At 39.3% G+C, this 18,923-nt stretch overlaps 1 protein-coding gene across 1 annotated transcript; it reads left to right on the top strand.

Moving 5' to 3' along the window:
* Positions 1–11,581: 11,581 nt before the first annotated feature.
* Positions 11,582–14,964, top strand: LOC138339442 (protein app1-like). Its single transcript, XM_069291039.1, has 3 exons — positions 11,582–11,596; positions 14,182–14,319; positions 14,452–14,964. The coding sequence occupies exons 1-3, from the start codon at positions 11,582–11,584 to the stop codon at positions 14,962–14,964; spliced, it is 666 nt and encodes a 221-aa protein (XP_069147140.1).
* The last annotated feature ends 3,959 nt before the right edge of the window (positions 14,965–18,923 follow it).

Here is an 18,923-nt window from a genome sequence, read left to right as displayed (position 1 = left end):
TCACACCTCAACTCTTTAATGTGTTCATCACTAGCATAGTTACCCCTATTAAAGTTGTTGTCGCGGTTGTAGTTTTCATCTCGGACATAATGACCATCACGGTTGTAGTTCCCATAGTTCCGACCATGGTTCACTTGACCTTGGCGCCAATTATCCTGATTTGAGCCTTGGGCGCTTGGTCGGAAACCCCGCGTCTGCTCATTTACTACATAAGTGTCCTCCTCATAATAACACTCATCGTTTTGTGGCGGTTGTTTCAACAAGTAGTTGACTGCATTTATCTTTTATGCACCTCCAATTACATGTTTTAATACCAACCCAAGCTCGGTTCTCATCTGAGCCGTTTCTTCCCAAATCTCATGTGTGGCTGGGTTGTAAGTGAACTTCACTGCGAAGGTGTTTCTTCCTGTATCAGACTTCCTTGTACTCCAAGCTTTTTTATTCTTGGAGATTTTCTCTAATTTTTCAGCGATCTCAGCATAAGGACACTCCTCATAAGATCCACCTGCTATAGTGTCAAACACCGCTTTATTGTTATCATCCTGTCCTCGATAGAAGTATTCCTTAAGTGACTCATCATTTTGTACAGTGATTTGGAACACTTCTCAGGAATGAGGTGAATCTATCTCAAGAACTACTAACCGACTCTCCTGGTAGTGCCACAAAGTTGTTCACTCTTTCTTTGTGGTTTAGTTTCTTGGAGACCGGATAGTAGCGTGCTAAGAAGACACCCCTGAGTTGATTCCAAGTGAAAATTGAATTGTATGGGAGCTCAATGAACCACATAGCAACCTCTCCCGTCAGTGAGAGAGGAAAAACTCTGAGCCCTATTACATCTAGATCAAAATCAGGCCTCCCCATACAACTTTTTCACACTGCCCTTACCTTAGCTATATGGGCATGTGGATCCTCAGAAGGTAGCCCTAAAAACAAACCTCTGGCAGTGAGCATTTGCATTAGGCTACTTGTTACCACAAAGGTGTGGCCTGTGGGTAGAGGGGCCAAGACAAGTGTCCCATCAGAGTGTGCTATGTTATCATACCCTCTGTAGTATGCTTGGGGCCATGGAACGGGATTTTGTCCCCTCTGTTGATGTTCACCTAGAGCATCGGGTAACATCTAACAATGAACATCAACCGGAGCTGGGATGTTTTTGTTCGGATCCTCATCTTTTATTCCCAAGTTTCGATTCATATTGCGTAGTGTATGCTCTAACTCGTTATTATAGGGAAACAAGGGTTCTATTCCTCTCCGTGTATTTGGCATACAAGGAGGATAGTTCTGAAAAGAAATCAAAACCAAGAAAACAAAGTAAAATAAAGAAAATATCAATTAAACTATAGTAACAAGTTCAAGTTAATCTTAAAGCTAGATTCCCCGGCAACGGCGCCTAAATTTGATACGCTCAAACATACTTCTCAAATAAAAAGTAAAGCAGTCGTGTCATGTTAATAACCCAACTAGTGAGGTTGGGATCGTTCCAACCAAGAAAATAGTGCAGACCTAACTTCAACCTGTTATTCCTATTGTTTAATCAATGACTTCCTTGGAATGTAAAAACAATAAAGGGGTTTTCTATTTCTAAATGAGTAAAATTAATTAATAAACTTGACAGACACACTTAACAACTTTAAATGTTGGATTTTAATCAATTAATCAAAATAACTAGGGTTTACGGGTTCCCCACAGGATCATAACTTGATAACTCTAACTATAAAAATTCTTTCCTAGTATCTTGCATACAAAGTGATAATATATATATTTCTAAATCCTTGGTCCGGCATCAAGAAAATCTCACTCCACACCTTGGTCCGGCTACGTGTGTTGCGCCTAACCCTTATCCTTACCTCATATTAAGCATCGTATTCGATATTTGACTAAGTTATTACCTCGTACCAATCAATACTAGCCTATTAGATAGAATACACTAAATCTAAGTTAATAAATTCTGTTCCTATTATCTACGTCCTTGGTCCGGCAAGTAGCATTAATGCGAGTTCTAACGTTTGTCATCCATTAAAAGGACTTCTAAGCGAAAGAATTATTAATACATGCAAGACACTATTCTAGAATTGTTATTTCATTTAGGGTTTATCTCATTATTTGCCTATGGTTCCCATAACCCTAGTTATGAAGTTCAGTTACTCATAGCCATAAATACAATATTCAAATATAGTACATAAGAATTCATGTACTTACTTCAATGAGATAGAGTAAAATCCAAAAGTTTGCTTGATTAATATCAAAAAACCAGTAGAAAGAATCTCAAAATCCAACACTAATACCCAAAGTCTAAGAATCTGATGTCTAATCTCATAGAGTCTAACAATACCGAGTCTAACCTCCAAAACTTGGTTTTTCGAACTATTTATAAAAAAAAACCTAACTAAACAAGGATTCTAATTGCTGGAAATCTGCCAAAACGTGGCTGGGTCGACGGACCTCGCGACAGACCGTCGTGGTCATGATGGACAGTCATGTACTCCGTCGTCCCATACTTGTGCAATTTCTTCTGCTGCTCTCTTCATTCCCCTTGACGGAAAGTATGATGGACCGTCATAGGCACAACGGTCCGTCGAGGGTCTTCGTTCAAATAATCTTCAACTCTTGCAATCTGGGTAATGGGATCACTTCTCTGAACTTCACGACGAACCTGCAGGACGGACCGTCATAGCCACGACGGACCGTCACAAGCTTCGTATTCCCACACTTGGTCGGACATCCCCATCTTCCTTCAGCAGCTACACTACGCTGCCACCTACGGACCGTCACAAGCACGACGGACCGTCATAAGCTCCGTAGATGGTCTCTTTTGCATTTTTTCCCTCAAAATCTCCGCATTCAGCTTTGGACAGCTTTCCTGCAAAACAAAGAGAAAATTATATCAAAATTAGAACAAAAAGGCTTTTGGACACACTAAACTTAAGGAAAAAGTATTAATAATACCGTGAAACCACGGTATATCAACACCCTCAACCTAAATTCGTTGTTTCTCTTCAAGTGACGCACTATGACTCACTACACAATGTTTGTACAATAGTATCCACGTTTTATCCTTTGCAATCATTTGGCTATCAATCCCGATTAATCTCATCAAATATATGCATAGTATTACTATTAGGCTTGAATTTTGTGGGATCAGAACATGACAAAGACTCACCATACACTAACATCTATCCTCTTCAATTTCTCACCGAGGTGCTAACAATTCTGGTATTGCAACTACTGTCCTCACTTTAAAACAAATCCTCCTTTTTCACACAATAATTTCAGTTTGAGTATAAGGATTACTTTTCAACACTCGTTCTCAGAACAAAGTCACACTCATTCATACCTTTTTCATAAGCTTGCCCTTATTTTCACTGCCTTATGTTCGCTATACAACCCTTAGGATCACGATAAGACTTTTTTAGCTAGTAACATAGGCTCGGGGTAAGGAAAGGTATATTTTGGTATACTTTAGTGACTTTTTGCCCACCTTGACATATCGGCTAAACCTTCCACTATCTCTCATTTTATCTCGACCAGTTTCTCATATTCTTTAACCTTACTATTTTCTCTTCTTTCTTCATTTGTGTAAGTGACTCTCTTCTTTTCTTGATTGTATTTCTTGTGTATTTTTCTTTTTCTTTACTTTTCTTTTCAACTAATTGTTGAGTCACTTTACTTTTGTTCTTTCTCTCTCTTTGTTCTTTCAACCCCTCTTTCTAGAGCATACTCATAGTAGCCACCCTCAACTCATGGCTTTTCCATGAGTCAAGCTACACAATACCCAAAGTTGGGTCAGGTCCATAACGAAGGTTGTTAATGCTTAAGCCACCTTCAACTTATGATTTTGGTATAAGCTGAGGTGCACATGTCAATGGAGGGACCAGGGCCAACACATTGTTCCCAGAATAAATCAGATGGGGTGAAAAAAATAGGTCTAATTTTAAGCTCAGGTTATTTGGATCAAAGAAGGATAAATTTAATTTGGTTTATTTTATTTAGGCTAGAAATGGGCTACATTGAATAAGGGCCTATGATCCTTTCCTAATTATCTATTACAACTAACTTTTAGCAGGACTAACTAGGCAAGTTCTAGCTCAGTACCAATAGTGAACAATTCAAAATTTCCTCACACTCACTTGACATCTCATTACTATACCAAATTATAAGACACCTAGTTCGAATTTAAGACTTAGCGTAATGCAATGGTGTAAATCTATTTCATGCTTAGAGACACACAATTATCAGTTACTATGCCTAGTCATGCATTATTTTCCTGTATATCAGGATATCATTTTAGCCATCATGCTCCAGAATTAAACTATGTACAAAAGATATAAACATGCCGCTTCAAAAGAAAAAGTAATCACTCTTTTGGGTAAAAAGAACACAGACAAGAAAACCCCAAAAGAGGATATTGAATTGGGCTACTCAGACTTCACCCTAACACTACTATCTATTTAACCCACCCCCAACAAAAAAGCATGAAATTTTCCCCAATGCATAAAAATGTAAATACTAGAGTGGAAGGTGAACCAAAATTGTGGTGCAAAGCGCTGTCGATCAGCAAAATGGTGTGTTCGGTTACCCAGAACCCACGTCCTCTACAATCTGGACACCCTCACTGGTGTCCTCTACAACAACCGCACCATAAGTAGTGCCTCCTGTTATCACCACAGTGCGGGAGCAAGACTCCTAGCCGCTAACTCAGATGCTCTCATTTGGTAAGCCTCCTCCTCAGCAAGGGAGGATCTCCTCGCAACCTCTATATCTCAGCGCTACTTCTTCCGTGCTCGCGCCTCGTCTTTAGCTCGACCCCTATGCCTCTTGGAACTCTCTCGAGGGAGAGGTGGTGGAAAGTAAGAAGTAGCAAAAAGGGCCTCTATAACGGTGTCCTCGGTAGGCTCGACAGAAGGGGCCTCAGACTCTGGCACTCTAGCCTCTAATATCATGTCGATGTCTGCACGAAGACTGTCGACTGCAGCCTGAAGAGTCAACACATCCACCGGAGGGGCTGGTCGGCCTAGCACTCTCAGCTCTAAGGTGTCCAGGCGCTGGTTAACCTCAACGATCTTCAACTCTGTAAACTACACCATTTTCCTCCCTAGGCGCTCTTCGAACTCAGTAATCGACTTCTGCATCCACGGTTGGTTATGATGCAGAAGAGTGGCCATTTGTGCCTCTAGTTTTTGGACCCTTGCAAGCGGCACCAATGTCGGTAGAGGGGCTGTGAGAGAGGAGCTTGGGACTGTGCTACTACCCGTGATAGACTCGACCAGGGTAGTGTCAGTAAACGCCTGTATAGCTGTGCGGGCCTGGGCTACCGTATCAGCAAGATCATCGGCAAGTAGGGGCAGCTCTGGACAGTGCCCTATACGTGGAGCCAACTCATTGGCCTCGTCTCTGATGAGGCCGACGTCAAAAATTCCATGCGGGGTCTTAAGATGATCTACGTGCCATATGGGCACACCTACGAACTTGCAAACAAAAAAGATCATGCACTGGAAAGGGTAGGTAGTAGTGACCTTGAATTCCCTTTCGTGCCTGACTGCCTGGAGAATCCATGCGAAGTCCACCTCAAATATGGCTATCATCGCCGCCATCAACACTTCTCGATCCCAGGTAACGATATTATTAGAAGCTATGGGGAAAGGCGTGATGGACAAGCAGCCACAAGAACTTTGCTGTGAACGTGAGGTTGGCCTTCTTGGTGGCCCCCTTCGGCTCAGTCACCCAATCGGCACCATCTCCATCTACTGACAGTTGTAGGGCCATCCACCTCTCGGTGGTCTCTCTTAGTGATGGCTTGCGCAAGAACTGGCCATCCTTAACTATCTGCCAGTGGTAGTCAAACTCGGCAGTGAGGGGGGTCCGAGTAGCATCAACACTCTCGCTGTATAGAAACCTGAAGATGGATGGCAAGGCAATGTCAACCTGTACGCCCCGGACTCGGACCTGCTCCAGTGGGGCCTGTTTAGCGATGGAAGCCCGCCTATCAATCTGTAATCAGAGAGTCGCTACATAGGATACGTAGAACTCACGGACCATTTCTTCGTTGTATCGTCCCAACAGACGTGTTGTCCACTCCAAGTGATGCCTTGTGAAGAGGTTGTGGATCTCAGGCATCGTTGAGAGACTCCATGTAAGTACCCGCCGCTCTAAAGTGAGTGTTCGAGTCATCACTCATTTATCAGTCAGGAACTTGCTGTCGGAGTAGACTTGAAACTGCCCGTCGACACACCACCGGTTGGGCTGGTCAGTTGCTGGGGTGGGGACCTCTGCAGGTGAGCCGGATGTAGAGTCTGAACTTTTAGCCTCATCAGACAAGGCCGACACTGCAGCGGTGGCGGGTGCAGGAACCTCAGCAGAGCTAGAGGCTTCCTCGGACCATGATAATCCTAAGGTGCAAGACGCTCCTTCCTCATTTGTGGCTAACCCAGATGGTGTGCCGATCAGTGTGCGCTCCTAATCAGACTGGGAGGCAGTGACTACGCCGGACGCCACCTTTTTGGGTGTGGCTCTAAGAGCACGTGTAGCACGTGAAGGTGTGGAAGTGCCTGGGGGCACATACTCTGGGTCACGCTCCTCATTAGAGCTGATGATCATGCGGGCGGACAGGGTGAAAGACTTTTATCGCCCGCATGCGTATATTCGGTCTTGCTTGGGTGCCATAGTAGATAGTACTAGCAAAGGATAAATATTAGTACGAGTAGTGGCAAATAAGACAAGCAAAACCATACGAAATAAAACATTGAAAATAGCATGTGATTTTTGTAGTAACAGTGACACACGACGGCCCTGGTGACGGCGCGTCGTGACTATGATGGACCGTTGTGAGGTCCGTCGTGTTTTACTTAGACTATGTATATATAGAGAACCCTGAAGGAGAGTCTCTGACTAGCATGACGGGATTTGTGGGACGGACCGTCACAGGTACGACGGTCCGTCGTAGGACACTCGAGAAAAAATATGGAGACCCTTAGGAGAGGGCTATCTCACCGTCATTACGGTCATGCAGGACGGACCGTCGTGGGTACGACGGTCCGTCACATGTGTCTGCTAGGGAACACTTGGGAAAAAATGAGAGATCCTTAGAAATAGGGTCTCTGACAACAAAATTGATTGTGCAGGACGGACCGTCGTGAGTACAACGATCCGTCACATGTGTCCATTGGGACAGGGGTGCTAGGGCTTTTGCTACGAACCCTACAGCGGTCCGTCGTGGGTACGACGGTCCATCATCGGGGTCTCGTTCGGAATATCAGTAACAGAACTGAGGGTACCCTAAGCATCCCCGATTAAACCACATAAAACCTTGTAGTGTGTTGGACCTACATGTCTCTAACCCAACACCTAGGAAACTAGCATTGCAAAAGCACTTATGTTTAGGGTGGTAAACATGGCAATTTCGTACATTTGTAACCTAGGTTAGATAGAATGGTCTAAAGTAAACAACATATGACGAGGAACTAAGCTTAATACTAACTAGTAAACAAAAAGGCAAGATAATTGAGTATAAATTAAGAGACACATACCTTAGAAATGGAGAAAAAGCAAATGGACAATTACTCAGTTTGCAAAGTAGACACCCACAGAAGCAGCTCCGACTAGTAGATGATAACTATAGGACGTTGGAGAATTTTATGGGGCAATGATCGGTGGGAGGGAATGTGGAAGTTGAAAAGAGAGGGGAGATAAGAGGAATAATGACGGAATGGGTTGAAATGAGGGGTTGCAGGGGTTTAAACGGTCTGATTTTGAAAAAGGGTCCAGCCGGGTCGGGTATAACTCATTAATCATGCGAAGGTTCCCCGACGACGGTCCGTCGAAGTTGTGACGACCCGTCGTTGGTTCCGTTATGTTTACCCTAGTTTCAAAATAACAAAAAAACGTACCTGGCAAGATGGATGCATATGACGGTCCGTCGTAGGCGCAACGGTCCATTGATGTGTCCGTCAGTTACTACTGCAGAGTAATTTTCTACAGAATTTCCTGGGGATGTGCCTGCAAATTTAAAAACCCATCAGTAGAAAAATGCTACCATTACTAAAAAGACTATAATTATTAGGTTGCCTCCCAACAAGCGCAAGATTTAATGTCGCGGCACGACTGGGGACCCGTGATTACTCAGACTTCATCAAGTTGGTATGCCTCTATAACATCATTCCCCGATGCTTTATGCTTAAAATAGAGTTTTATTCTATCTATATTCCTCTTAAATAGCACTCCCTCCTTGGCTTTTAGCTCAACTGCACCATGAGGGAATAGGTAAGGGCCAGTCCATTTGGACTTGACTTGCCCGGAAGACAAGGCACCCCAGAACTATCTACAAGCACCAAATCCCCAACCATAAACTCTTGTTTTGCATTTTTCTGTTCAGTCTGCCTCATGGTCCTACAAATAAACTCTTGTGGGTTATGGCAGATACCGATTGGAGCTCACCACTTTGCCTCATGGTCCTACAAATGTTGAAGGTTGCTTCTTCATTATTCAACCGCAATGTCATGTGTCCCTTCTCCATATAAACTAATGCTCTACCTGTAGCAAGGAATGGCCTCCAAAGATTATAGGCACTTCAAAATTGACCCCGCAATCAAGAATAACAAAATCTGCCGGAAAGATGAATGACTCCACTTTTACTAGCACATCATGGAGTATCCCTATGGGCCGTTTCACTGTCTGATCACATCAGTAGCGGCATCGTAGTGTGTTTTGGATCCCACAAACCCAATTTCTTGTAAATCGAGAGGGGCATGAGATTTATGCTTGCCCCCATATCACATAATGCTTTCGCAAAATGTAATGACCCAACTGTATAAGGAATAGTGAACGCACCAGGATCTTCTTTCTTTTGTACGAGGGATCTTGTCGCAATAGCACTACAATGTTGCTGTCTATCATCATCCTCGAAAGTGACTGATATTTTCTTGGTGACCAGATCTTTCATAAATTTGGAAAAACCGAGCATTTGTTCTAGAGCTTCTACCAAAGGGACATTGATAGAAAGTTGCTTCAACATTGTTATGAAACGCTTGTATTTACCATCCTCGGTCTTTTTCACTTATCTCTGAGGGAAGGGTGGTGGTGGACAAGGCATGGGAATTCCCTTGATAGGTACTTCTACATCTTTTCCATTACTGCCCTCTGCTTCACCACTACCCTTTACCACATTATCATTATCCTTTCTCACATTTTCCTCAGTTTATGGATTAGGTGGGTCAATGGTTTGCCTACCACCCCGAGTAGTGATTGTCATACAATGCGCATCATTCTTTGGATTTTGGACAGTGCTTCTAGGAAGAGTGCCCGGTTGCCGTGTGTTCACTGTCGCAGATAATTGGGCCATTTGCAATTCGATCTATTTAATCGAAATTGCATGTATATCAACTTTTTGCTGAATACTAGCTAAATCACACCACAACTCTTTTATGTGTTCATCACTAGTGTCGAACCTCTCATTTTGTGTAACATATCCTCAACTCGCCCCATACCATCTCCACCATCCCTAGGAGTAACTTCACGATTTTGAGGAGGGATATAGAGCCCATTCCTGTTGTTTCTATTAGCATAGTTACCCTTGTTAAAGTTGTTGTTGCTGTTGTAGTTTCCATCTCGGACATAATGACCCTCACTGTTGTAGTTACCATAGTTCCGACCTTGGTTCCCTTGACCTTGGCGCCAATTATCCTGATTTGAGCCTTGGATGCTTGGTCGGAAACCCCCCGTCTTCTCATTTACTGCATAAGTGTCCTCCTCATAATAACACTCATCATTTTGTGGCGGTGGTTTCGACAAGTAATTGACTGCATTTATCTTTTGTGCACCCCCAGTGACATGTTTTAGTACCAACCCAAGCTCGGTTCTCATCTGAGCCAATTCTTCCCGAATCTAATCTGTAGCTGCGTTGTGAGTGGACTGCACTGGGAAGGTGTTTCTCCCTGTATCAGACTTTCTAGTACTCCAAGCTTTGTTATTTCGTGAGATTTTCTCTAGTTTTTCAGCGATCTCAGCATATGGACACTCCCTATAAGATCCACCTGCTGTAGTGTCCAATACCGCTTTATTGTTATCATCCTGTCCCCGATAGAAGTATTCCTTCAGTGACTCATCATCTATACGATGATTTGGAACACTTCTCAGGAATGAGGTGAATCTATCCCAAGAACTACTAACTGACTCTGCTGGTACTGTTACAAAGTTGTTCACTCTTTCTTTGTGGTTTAGTTTCTTGGAGACCGGATAGTAGCGTTCAAAGATGACATCCCTTAGTGGGTTCCAAGTGAAGATTGAATTGTATGGGAGCTTAGTGAACCACATAGTAGCCTCTCCTTTCATTGAGAGAGGAAACACTCTGAGCTTTATTACATCTATATCCAAATCAAGCCTCCCCACAAAACTTTTACGCACTGCCCTTAACTTAGCTCTATGGGCATGTGGATTCTCAAAAGGTAGCCCTGAAAACAAACCTCTTGCAGTGAGAATTTACATCATGCTACTAGTTATCACAAAGGTGTGGCCTGTTGGTAGAGGGGGCAAGAAAAGTGGCCCATCCGAGTTTGCTATGTTATCATACCCTCTGTAGTATGCTTGGGGCCGTGGAACGGGATTTTGTCCCCTCCGTTCATGTTCACCCTGAGCATCGAGTAACATTTGACCATGAACATCAACCGGAGGTGGGATGTTCTGGTTCGGATCCTCATCATTTATTCCCATGTTTTGATTCATATTGCACAGTGTACGCTCTAACTCTTGATCTTAGGGAAACAAGGGTTCTCTTACTATTCGTGTATTTGGCATACAAGGAGGATAGTTCTGAAAAGAAACCAAAAACAAGAAAACAAAGTAAAATCAAGAAAATTTCAACTAATTTATAGTAATAAGTTCAAGTTAATCTAAAAGCTAGATTCCCCAGCAACGGCGCAAAAATTTGATACGCTCAAACTTACTTCTCAAATAAGAAGTAAAGCGATCGTGTCAAGTAAATAACCCAACTAGTGAGGTTGGGATCGTTCCTACAAGGAAAATGGTCTGGACTTAACTTCAACCTGTTTTTACTATTGTTTGGTCAATGACTTCCTTGAAATGTAAAAACAATAAAGGGGGGTTTCTCTTTCTAAATGAGTAAATTAATTAACAAACTTGACAGAGACACTTAACAACTTTGAATGTTTTATTTTTATAAATTAATCAAAGTAATTATGGTTTACGTGTTCCCCACGGGTTAATAAGTTGATAACTCTAACTATAACAATTCTTTCCTCGTATCTTGCATGCAAAGTGATAAGTTATGTATTTCTAAATCCTTGGTGCGGTATCTAGAAAATCTAACTCTATGCCTTGGTCTGGCTACGTGTTTTGCTATCCTTACCCTTATCCTTACCTTATATTAAGCATCGTATGCGATATTTGACTAAGTCATTACCTCGTACCAATCAATACTGTTACACCCTTTTTCGCGCGGCGGAGTATAGGTTTTCCAATTTAAGTGACGTTATTAATTAGGGGATTATTTTAGTTTTTTCATAGTCGCCACTTGGAATTGAGTTACGGTGTTCCAAGTCACCTTTTTTGTTTAATCCCTAATCAAAAGGAAATGACTCTTTGTTTGGTCTGCGAACGAGTCGGGTAAGGAATTCTGTTGACCAAGGGTAAGGTATTAGGCAACCTCGAGTCCCGTGGTTCTAGCACGGTCGCTTGATAGACTTCTATTACTTAAACTAATTTTTGAATATCATATTATTAAGACAACTGTATTTACCCTCGTTCTTTAATTTATTTAAATATATTAAAACTACCTTATTTTATTAATCTACGCCCTTTAATTAAAAATATATATATACACATATAAATTAAATCAAGCAAAGTATAATAAAATAAGATATTCTTTATTTTTACTTTTTCTTTTGTTATTATTATTATTTTTATTTTTTATTCTATTTTTTATATTTTTTTTTCTCTTTTTACCTTGTTATCTTTTGCTATTATTATTATTTTATTGTTATTTTTTTTTATATATTTTCAAGGTTTTTTTTATTTCAACTTAATTTTTTTGGACAAAGAAACATTCACAAAAAAAAATCTTTCCTCTTCAATTGATTATTTTTTTAATAATATTTTTATACTTCTTTTCTATTTTTTTTCTCTCTTCCCTCTTTTTTAGTATAGTCTTTTTCACTGTTTATATTTTTTTAACTTTTCCCTTTTTCTTTTTATTATTATTATTATTGTATTTTTCTTTTATTTTACTTTTATTCGATTTTTTTACATCACTAACATTAAACGAAAATTCTACTAACTAAAATTAATATATTAACATAATAGCTACACATGTTATCATTATAAACTAAATATTAAAAATTACATAGCTTGGACAATAATTTAACTTAAATATAAAATAAACTATGGGTTATTTAAATATAAAATGAATCATGGTCTGTTATAATAATTTCACACTAAATATAACTATACAAAGGATCTAAACATAAAGTTGATATGAACGTTTGAACATACATTTATCCAATAACATGAATAAATATTAATGGTTTAAACACATGCGAAATTTAACAACTTTAATATATATTGCAATTCATTCTCACATTATCATGACATAAAACTAATACAAAATAAAATTAGTATTAGCTCTTGTGGAAATTATTTCACAAAAAGAAAGAATTTAGGAACCACGAACTTGAAACCTCGAACTCCACTATTTTTAAGCATTGTGCTTTTCTTTGTGCGTGTGTTCTTCGCGAAAAAAAAATTCTTTGTTGTTTCTTCTCTTGTTTTTTTACTTGCATAATTTTTGTTTCTGCCTCTTTTCTTTCTTGATCTTCTCCTCTCTTTTTTTTTTCGTGTCCTTTTTTTGCTCTTTTCTGATCCCTTCCCTTTTTTTTTAATTGAATGTATATAGAAAGTAGTAGTAGTGTACGTGTGCGTGAGTGGGGAAGTGGGGAATGGGAAGTGGATCGTGGGTTGTGTGCGTGTGTTTCTTTCTTTTTTTAAAAAAAAATATTTAATAAATATATGAAAATGATAATTATATTAATCGCTAATTGTTTTGATTAAATAAATAAATAATCTAAATGGGTAATTAATAAAGAAGACATAATTAAGAAATATTAGTTTATTTAAATAATATATGTAATATATATATATATATATTATTATTATTATTATTATTATTATTAACAATCAAAATAAACTTATCTAATGAAAATTATGTTTATGTTGTTTATTCTTATATCTTTTAAATAAACTTAATGAAAATAATAAATAAAATTTTTTTTAAAATATATTCAATTTAGATTGATAAAATTATTTATGCTCTAAAGTTGGTGTTAAATTTAAATTCGGTCAAAATTACGTGTCTATAGTTTGCCCCTCTTTGACTGGAAACACGAAGAGTTTTTCATACAAAGAAGTAGAGAAGTGACAAGTTTTGACCGAACATTAATTTGAAAGACCAAAATTTATGCGACCGAGTCCTTGTTTGGACATCCTACATATCCCGGGTGATAAGGGAATCAGGCCACTTGTAGTTCGAGGAGATAAAGTGATGAGTTTGAAGTAAAGTGTGGTTCCATCGAGGCTCCAGATCGCGGCACTTATCCTTACATAAAAATTGAAAACTATTAGCCAAAAGAAAAACAAATGTACAAACTTCCATCCACACAGCTTTTTTTGAATCTTCCTTTGAATTTTGACTTTAAGATATCACCTTGATTTTTGAGTGAATATCTTAACTTAGAATTGGAATGGAAGCTAAACTTGCCACTTAGACGGAACTTTTGACATTCTTCAAAATGACAACTAAAAAAATGCTCTTGAATGAATGCGTGTTTTCTTGATCAAAAGTTGACTAGTAACAGATACGTGGAAGTCAGGCTGCTACATGCATTGAAGAATCTAGTTCTAACTATCATGGAATTAATTATTCTGAAAAATTTGAAACTTTATTCTTGAATTTCGAATTCAGGTCTCGCTTGAGAAAACCTGAGAACCACAACAAATAAAAAAATAAATAAAATTTTTGCCCCAGTTTTCACTGGAAAAATTTTGTGAGTTATTAGCAAATATAAATATAAAACATAAACATCGGCTAGGAAGTGTTTATTTCAGGAGAAAACAAAAAACTAAAAATCTAGACTAGGAAGTGTTAATCCTATGATAAAGTAATCTAATTCCATTATTCAGGCGGTTCCTACTAGTCCCATTATCCAAGAGGGTCCTGCTAGTCCCATTATTCAGGAGGATCCTGCTAATCCCATTATCCAGGAGGTTCCTGCTAGTCCCATTATCCAGGAGGGTCCTGCTGATCCCATTATCCAGAAGGTTCCTTTTAATACCATTATCCATGAGGGTCCTGCTAATCCCATTATCCAGGAGGGTCTTGCTAATCCCATTATCCAAGAGGGTCCTGCTAATCCCTTTATGCAGGAGGGTCCTGCTTGTCCCATTATCTAGGAGGGTCCTGTTAGTCCCATTATCCAGGAGGGTCCTACTAATCCCATTATCCATGGGGGTCCTACTAATGCCATTATCCTGGAGGGTCCTGCTACTCCCATTATCCAGGAGGGTCTTGCTAGTCCCATTATCCAGGAGGGTCCTGCTAGTCCCATTATCCAGGAGGGTCTTTCTAATCCCATTATCAAGGAGGGTCCTGCTAGTCCCGTTATCCAAAATGGTCCTGCTAATCCCATTATCCAGGAGGGTCCTTCTAGTCACATTATCGAGGAGGGTCCTGCTAATCCCATTATCAAGAAGGGTCAGGCTAATCCCATTATCCAGGTGGGTCCTGCTAGTCCCATTATCCAGGAAGGTCCTGCTAATCCCAATATCAAGGAGGGTCCTGCTAATCCCATTATCCAGGAGGGTCCTGCTAATCCCATTATACAAGAGGTTCTTGCTAATCTCATTTTCCAGGAGGGTCCTGCTAGTTCCATTATCCAGGAGGGTCCTGCTAATCCCATTATCTAGGAGGGTTCTGCTAGTCCCATTATCCAGGAGGGTCCTGCTAATAATGTTTTCAACAAACTAATAATACTAACGAAACATTGTGAAGGTTATCTTCATTATTTCAAAGATCATTCAAGGAGGAAAAAAATAATAATAATAAATAAAATAAATATTCCAACATTCAAGTAATTGCAATTTTGATATATATTAGCCAACTTTAATGTAATATTCCACAAGTCTTTATTGTAGGGTTTTCATTTCGCTCGCTGCAGACTAGGTTGATCATCTAGGTCCCTCGAATCCTCAATCTTGAAACAACTTGTGTCCCTGCTTCAACAAAGAAAATTTGTCAGTTTTAAAAGGTGGTGGTTGGTTTGTGGTTCCATCTTTCGACAAGGGCGGCTCAAACACTTATGATGCTTTGGTTGTTTCCAACGGTCAATACTTCTTATTGATTGATAGTACTTTCATCCGAATTTGCTTACTTTGGGACCTAAATCCAATGTCTTTATCCCACAACACTCATTTTTTAGCATTCATAGGATTAGAGAATTTTCAAATTCAACACTTGAAGACAGATTAACTTAGTAGCCTGACGCTTTGCCTAGTACCGATTAGAGACTTGGTAGCGAGTCTTGAAATTCCTTCATAGTTTTTTTTTTGACAAAGACTCGACTCAAATACATACCAAAAAAGTGACGAAAAAAGTATAAGAAAATTACGAACTATATGAGAATAAAAGAAAAGATTCGATGAAGACTCTTTTTTTAAGAATAAGAAAGAAAAACTTATCTGAGTGTGGAGCCGAGTCTACTTATCATGCCATGCAATTTGATTTGATTTCAAGACTTGGCTACCAATCTATTCTCAACCATTATTGATTATTCAATCTTTGATGTGGAATCTCAACACTTAATGAAGCCATAAATAATTTGAACCCTTATGGACTTTGTAATATTCACGATGGTCTTTCCGCTAAAACTCTATCATGTTAATTGATCCAGCTCACGTCTGCCTTATGGTGCATGTCAGAATTTTCACCAATAAGACTCTCTAATTTTCAGCTCCTTTTCTCCTTACGGTGCTTACTTAGGGTTTTCACCAATAAGACTTTCTCATTTTTATTTCTTTCTACTCACACTTGTCTTATGGTTCCCATTCAGGATTTTTACCTACCCTTAACCAACTTACTTTCGACATATCAAGGGTTGATGCAAAGACTTTTTTTTAGATGATAGGGTTGATTTTGAGATTTCTAATGAGACCAAATGAATAGACAAACGACTTTTGCCCTAGTATACTACAATATGAATTTTTGGATTTGTATTTGGTTGAACTGAACCCAATATTAGGGCTACCTACTTATCTTGCCGAATCAAGAATCAGGTAAAACGGAGTTCAGGCAATTTGTTTTGTTTTTGTTTTTTTTTTGTTTTTGAAAAGTCAAGAACACAACATAACCAAGAGATCCGTTGAATCAACCCTTGGAATGTCAAGCCCAAACATAAGGGTTTCTAATGTCGAAACTCAATCATATGTAATATATTTTCACAACATCTGCATTGGCGACCGTTTCTGTCACTTTGCCTTCTATATCTGCTAAGTAAAGAGCACCATTGGGTAATACCGTTTTAACAATGAATGGTCCTCTCCAATTTGGAGAATATTTGCCTTTGGTTTCAGCATGATGTGGCAAAATGCGTCTCAACACTAGTTGACCCTCTTCAAAATGCCTGGGAGGCACCTTTTTGTTGTATGCCCGTGCCATTCTTTTCTGATATAATTGTCCATGACATATTGATGTCAAACTCTTCTCATCAATCAAACTTAATTGCTCTAACCGAGTTTTGATCCATTTATCATCATCAAGTTCAGTCTCCACAACGATTCGTAACAATCCACAAAAGATGCAACCTCATGTTTAGCACAACTACCCAATAAAATATGGATGTTAGGCAAAGGAAAAACATCTTTTGGACTTGCATTATTCAAATCATGATAATCAACACAAATTTGAACTTTGTCGTCTTTCTTAGGGACGGGTATGATATTGGCTAACCAAGAAGGATATTGAGAGACTTCAATGACATTGGCCTCAAGTTGCTTTGTGATCTTCTCTTTAATTATTACACTCATGTCGGTTTTGAGTTTTCTCAACTTTTGATTTATCAGAGGAAAATTAGGATCAATTGGCAACTTACAACCATGTCAATGCTTAATCCAGGCATGTCATCATAAGATGATGCAAAAACAACTTTGTAATCAAGCAGGGTCTGGATTATATCGTCCTTTTGATGTCGAACATGTACACTTATCTTAGTCTCCTTAATAATTTCCCCATCCCCCAAATTATCGTCTCAGTTTCACTCATATTTTGGATTTGGCTTGTTTTCAAAATTATTAAAATCCATCTTTACTTCCTCAAATACTCTGTCTTCATCATATTCGATATCTTTATTTATTATTTTAATATTAGGTCGAAGATTAGATTGGATATTAAGATCTGGCGAAAAATTCTGCATGCATGTCTTATCACTAGAATCGGCAGAGAATAACTGTATAAAAGAAGACGAACAAATATATTAGACTGGAACAAAGATGCAACTAAATCCTCTTGAAAAGGTAAATAGAATGTTTGAAATAAAACGACAAGATAAAATCCGAATTACAATCCTTGAATGAATCGGACGACAAAACAAAAAACAAGACAGACTACCAAGACTCTTCTTTAACGGGAGAGGGGTGGCCTCCCAATTGTTTAGATTGACATCAGGACCAATGAATTGCACATCTCTGTCGCTAGTGCCCTCTCCAAGTTCCACCATATCAACCTCGACAAATAAATCTTTAAAATAGTTGATCATTTCTTCGCTAACTTTCATCACTGACTCTGGAAAAGATGATCGATAAGATTCTGTTGCGCGGGCTTTGATGAAAGATTTGTAGATTGGTTGTATAGGCTTGGTGAGTGACCATACATCTCTCTTCTGCTTCCTTGCCTTCATTTTGTCCTCAAATCTAGGTTGGTATCCTAAGCCAAAAGTACCGATGCTCTTTCAAAGACTCACAGGATAAGTTCTTCCTTGCAAGATGATTCCTAAGCCTTTACCCGGCTCAAACCCATGTTTCAGCAATTCATTCACCACCATTACAGACTTGATGGGCATATTTGGTTTTGAAATGACACTCCTCTCGGGGACATGCTCAATAACCACTACCTCAGAAGCTTGATAAACTAGTGCCTCATTCTCATTATCCGCCTTGATAAAAGGGAAGGAAGAGTCTTTGTAGATTGATAAATCCCCCTCACCATGAACAATTTCCTCTTGTAGGTCGTGTTCAAACTTAATCATTTGATGCAACGTTGAGATACTGCTCCGGCCCTATGCACCCATGGCCTCCCCAACAACATATTGTAGGACGCGTTGATATTCAACACTTGAAAATTCACAGTGAAATCCACAGGCCCTATGGTTAGTATGAGCTCTATATCACCAATAACATCTGTTTTTGACCCATCAAAAGCTCTAACACATACATTGTTGGGTCGGACCCTTTTAGCACTAACATTCAATTTCTGTAGAGTTGATAAACGAAAAATATTTGCTCCTGATCCTCTATTAATTAGAACTCGAGTGACATATGAAAGCTCACACTTTACAGTGATATATAGGCCTTGGTTATGTCCTGTACCTTATTTGGGTAGTTCATCATCCGAAAAGGTGATGAGGTTTACCTCAAATATTCTCCCAGCAATCTTCTCTAACTCACTCACTCTAACTTTACTAGGAATATGTGCTTCATTCAATATTTTCATTACAGCCTTACAATGTTCATCAGAATGTATTAGCAAAGACAACAAAGATATTTGGGCTGGAGTTTTTCTTAATTGCTCCACCACAGAGTAGTCTGATAGTTTCATCTTCCTTAGGAATTCCTCTGCCTCTCATTCAGTGACCGAACTCTTTATTTGTATTTGG

The sequence above is a fragment of the Solanum lycopersicum genome, chromosome 11, assembly GCF_036512215.1.
Source record: "Solanum lycopersicum chromosome 11, SLM_r2.1".
Classification (NCBI taxonomy): domain Eukaryota; kingdom Viridiplantae; phylum Streptophyta; class Magnoliopsida; order Solanales; family Solanaceae; genus Solanum; species Solanum lycopersicum.
This window is presented reverse-complemented; position numbering and strand designations above follow the sequence as displayed.

What these genes read in the sequence shown, in the direction of transcription:
- LOC138339442 (XM_069291039.1), top strand. An exon ending in CTGATCCCATTATCCAGAAG is followed by an intron (nt 14,320 to 14,451) that starts GTTCCTTTTAAT and finishes CCCATTATCTAG; the next exon opens with GAGGGTCCTGTTAGTCCCAT.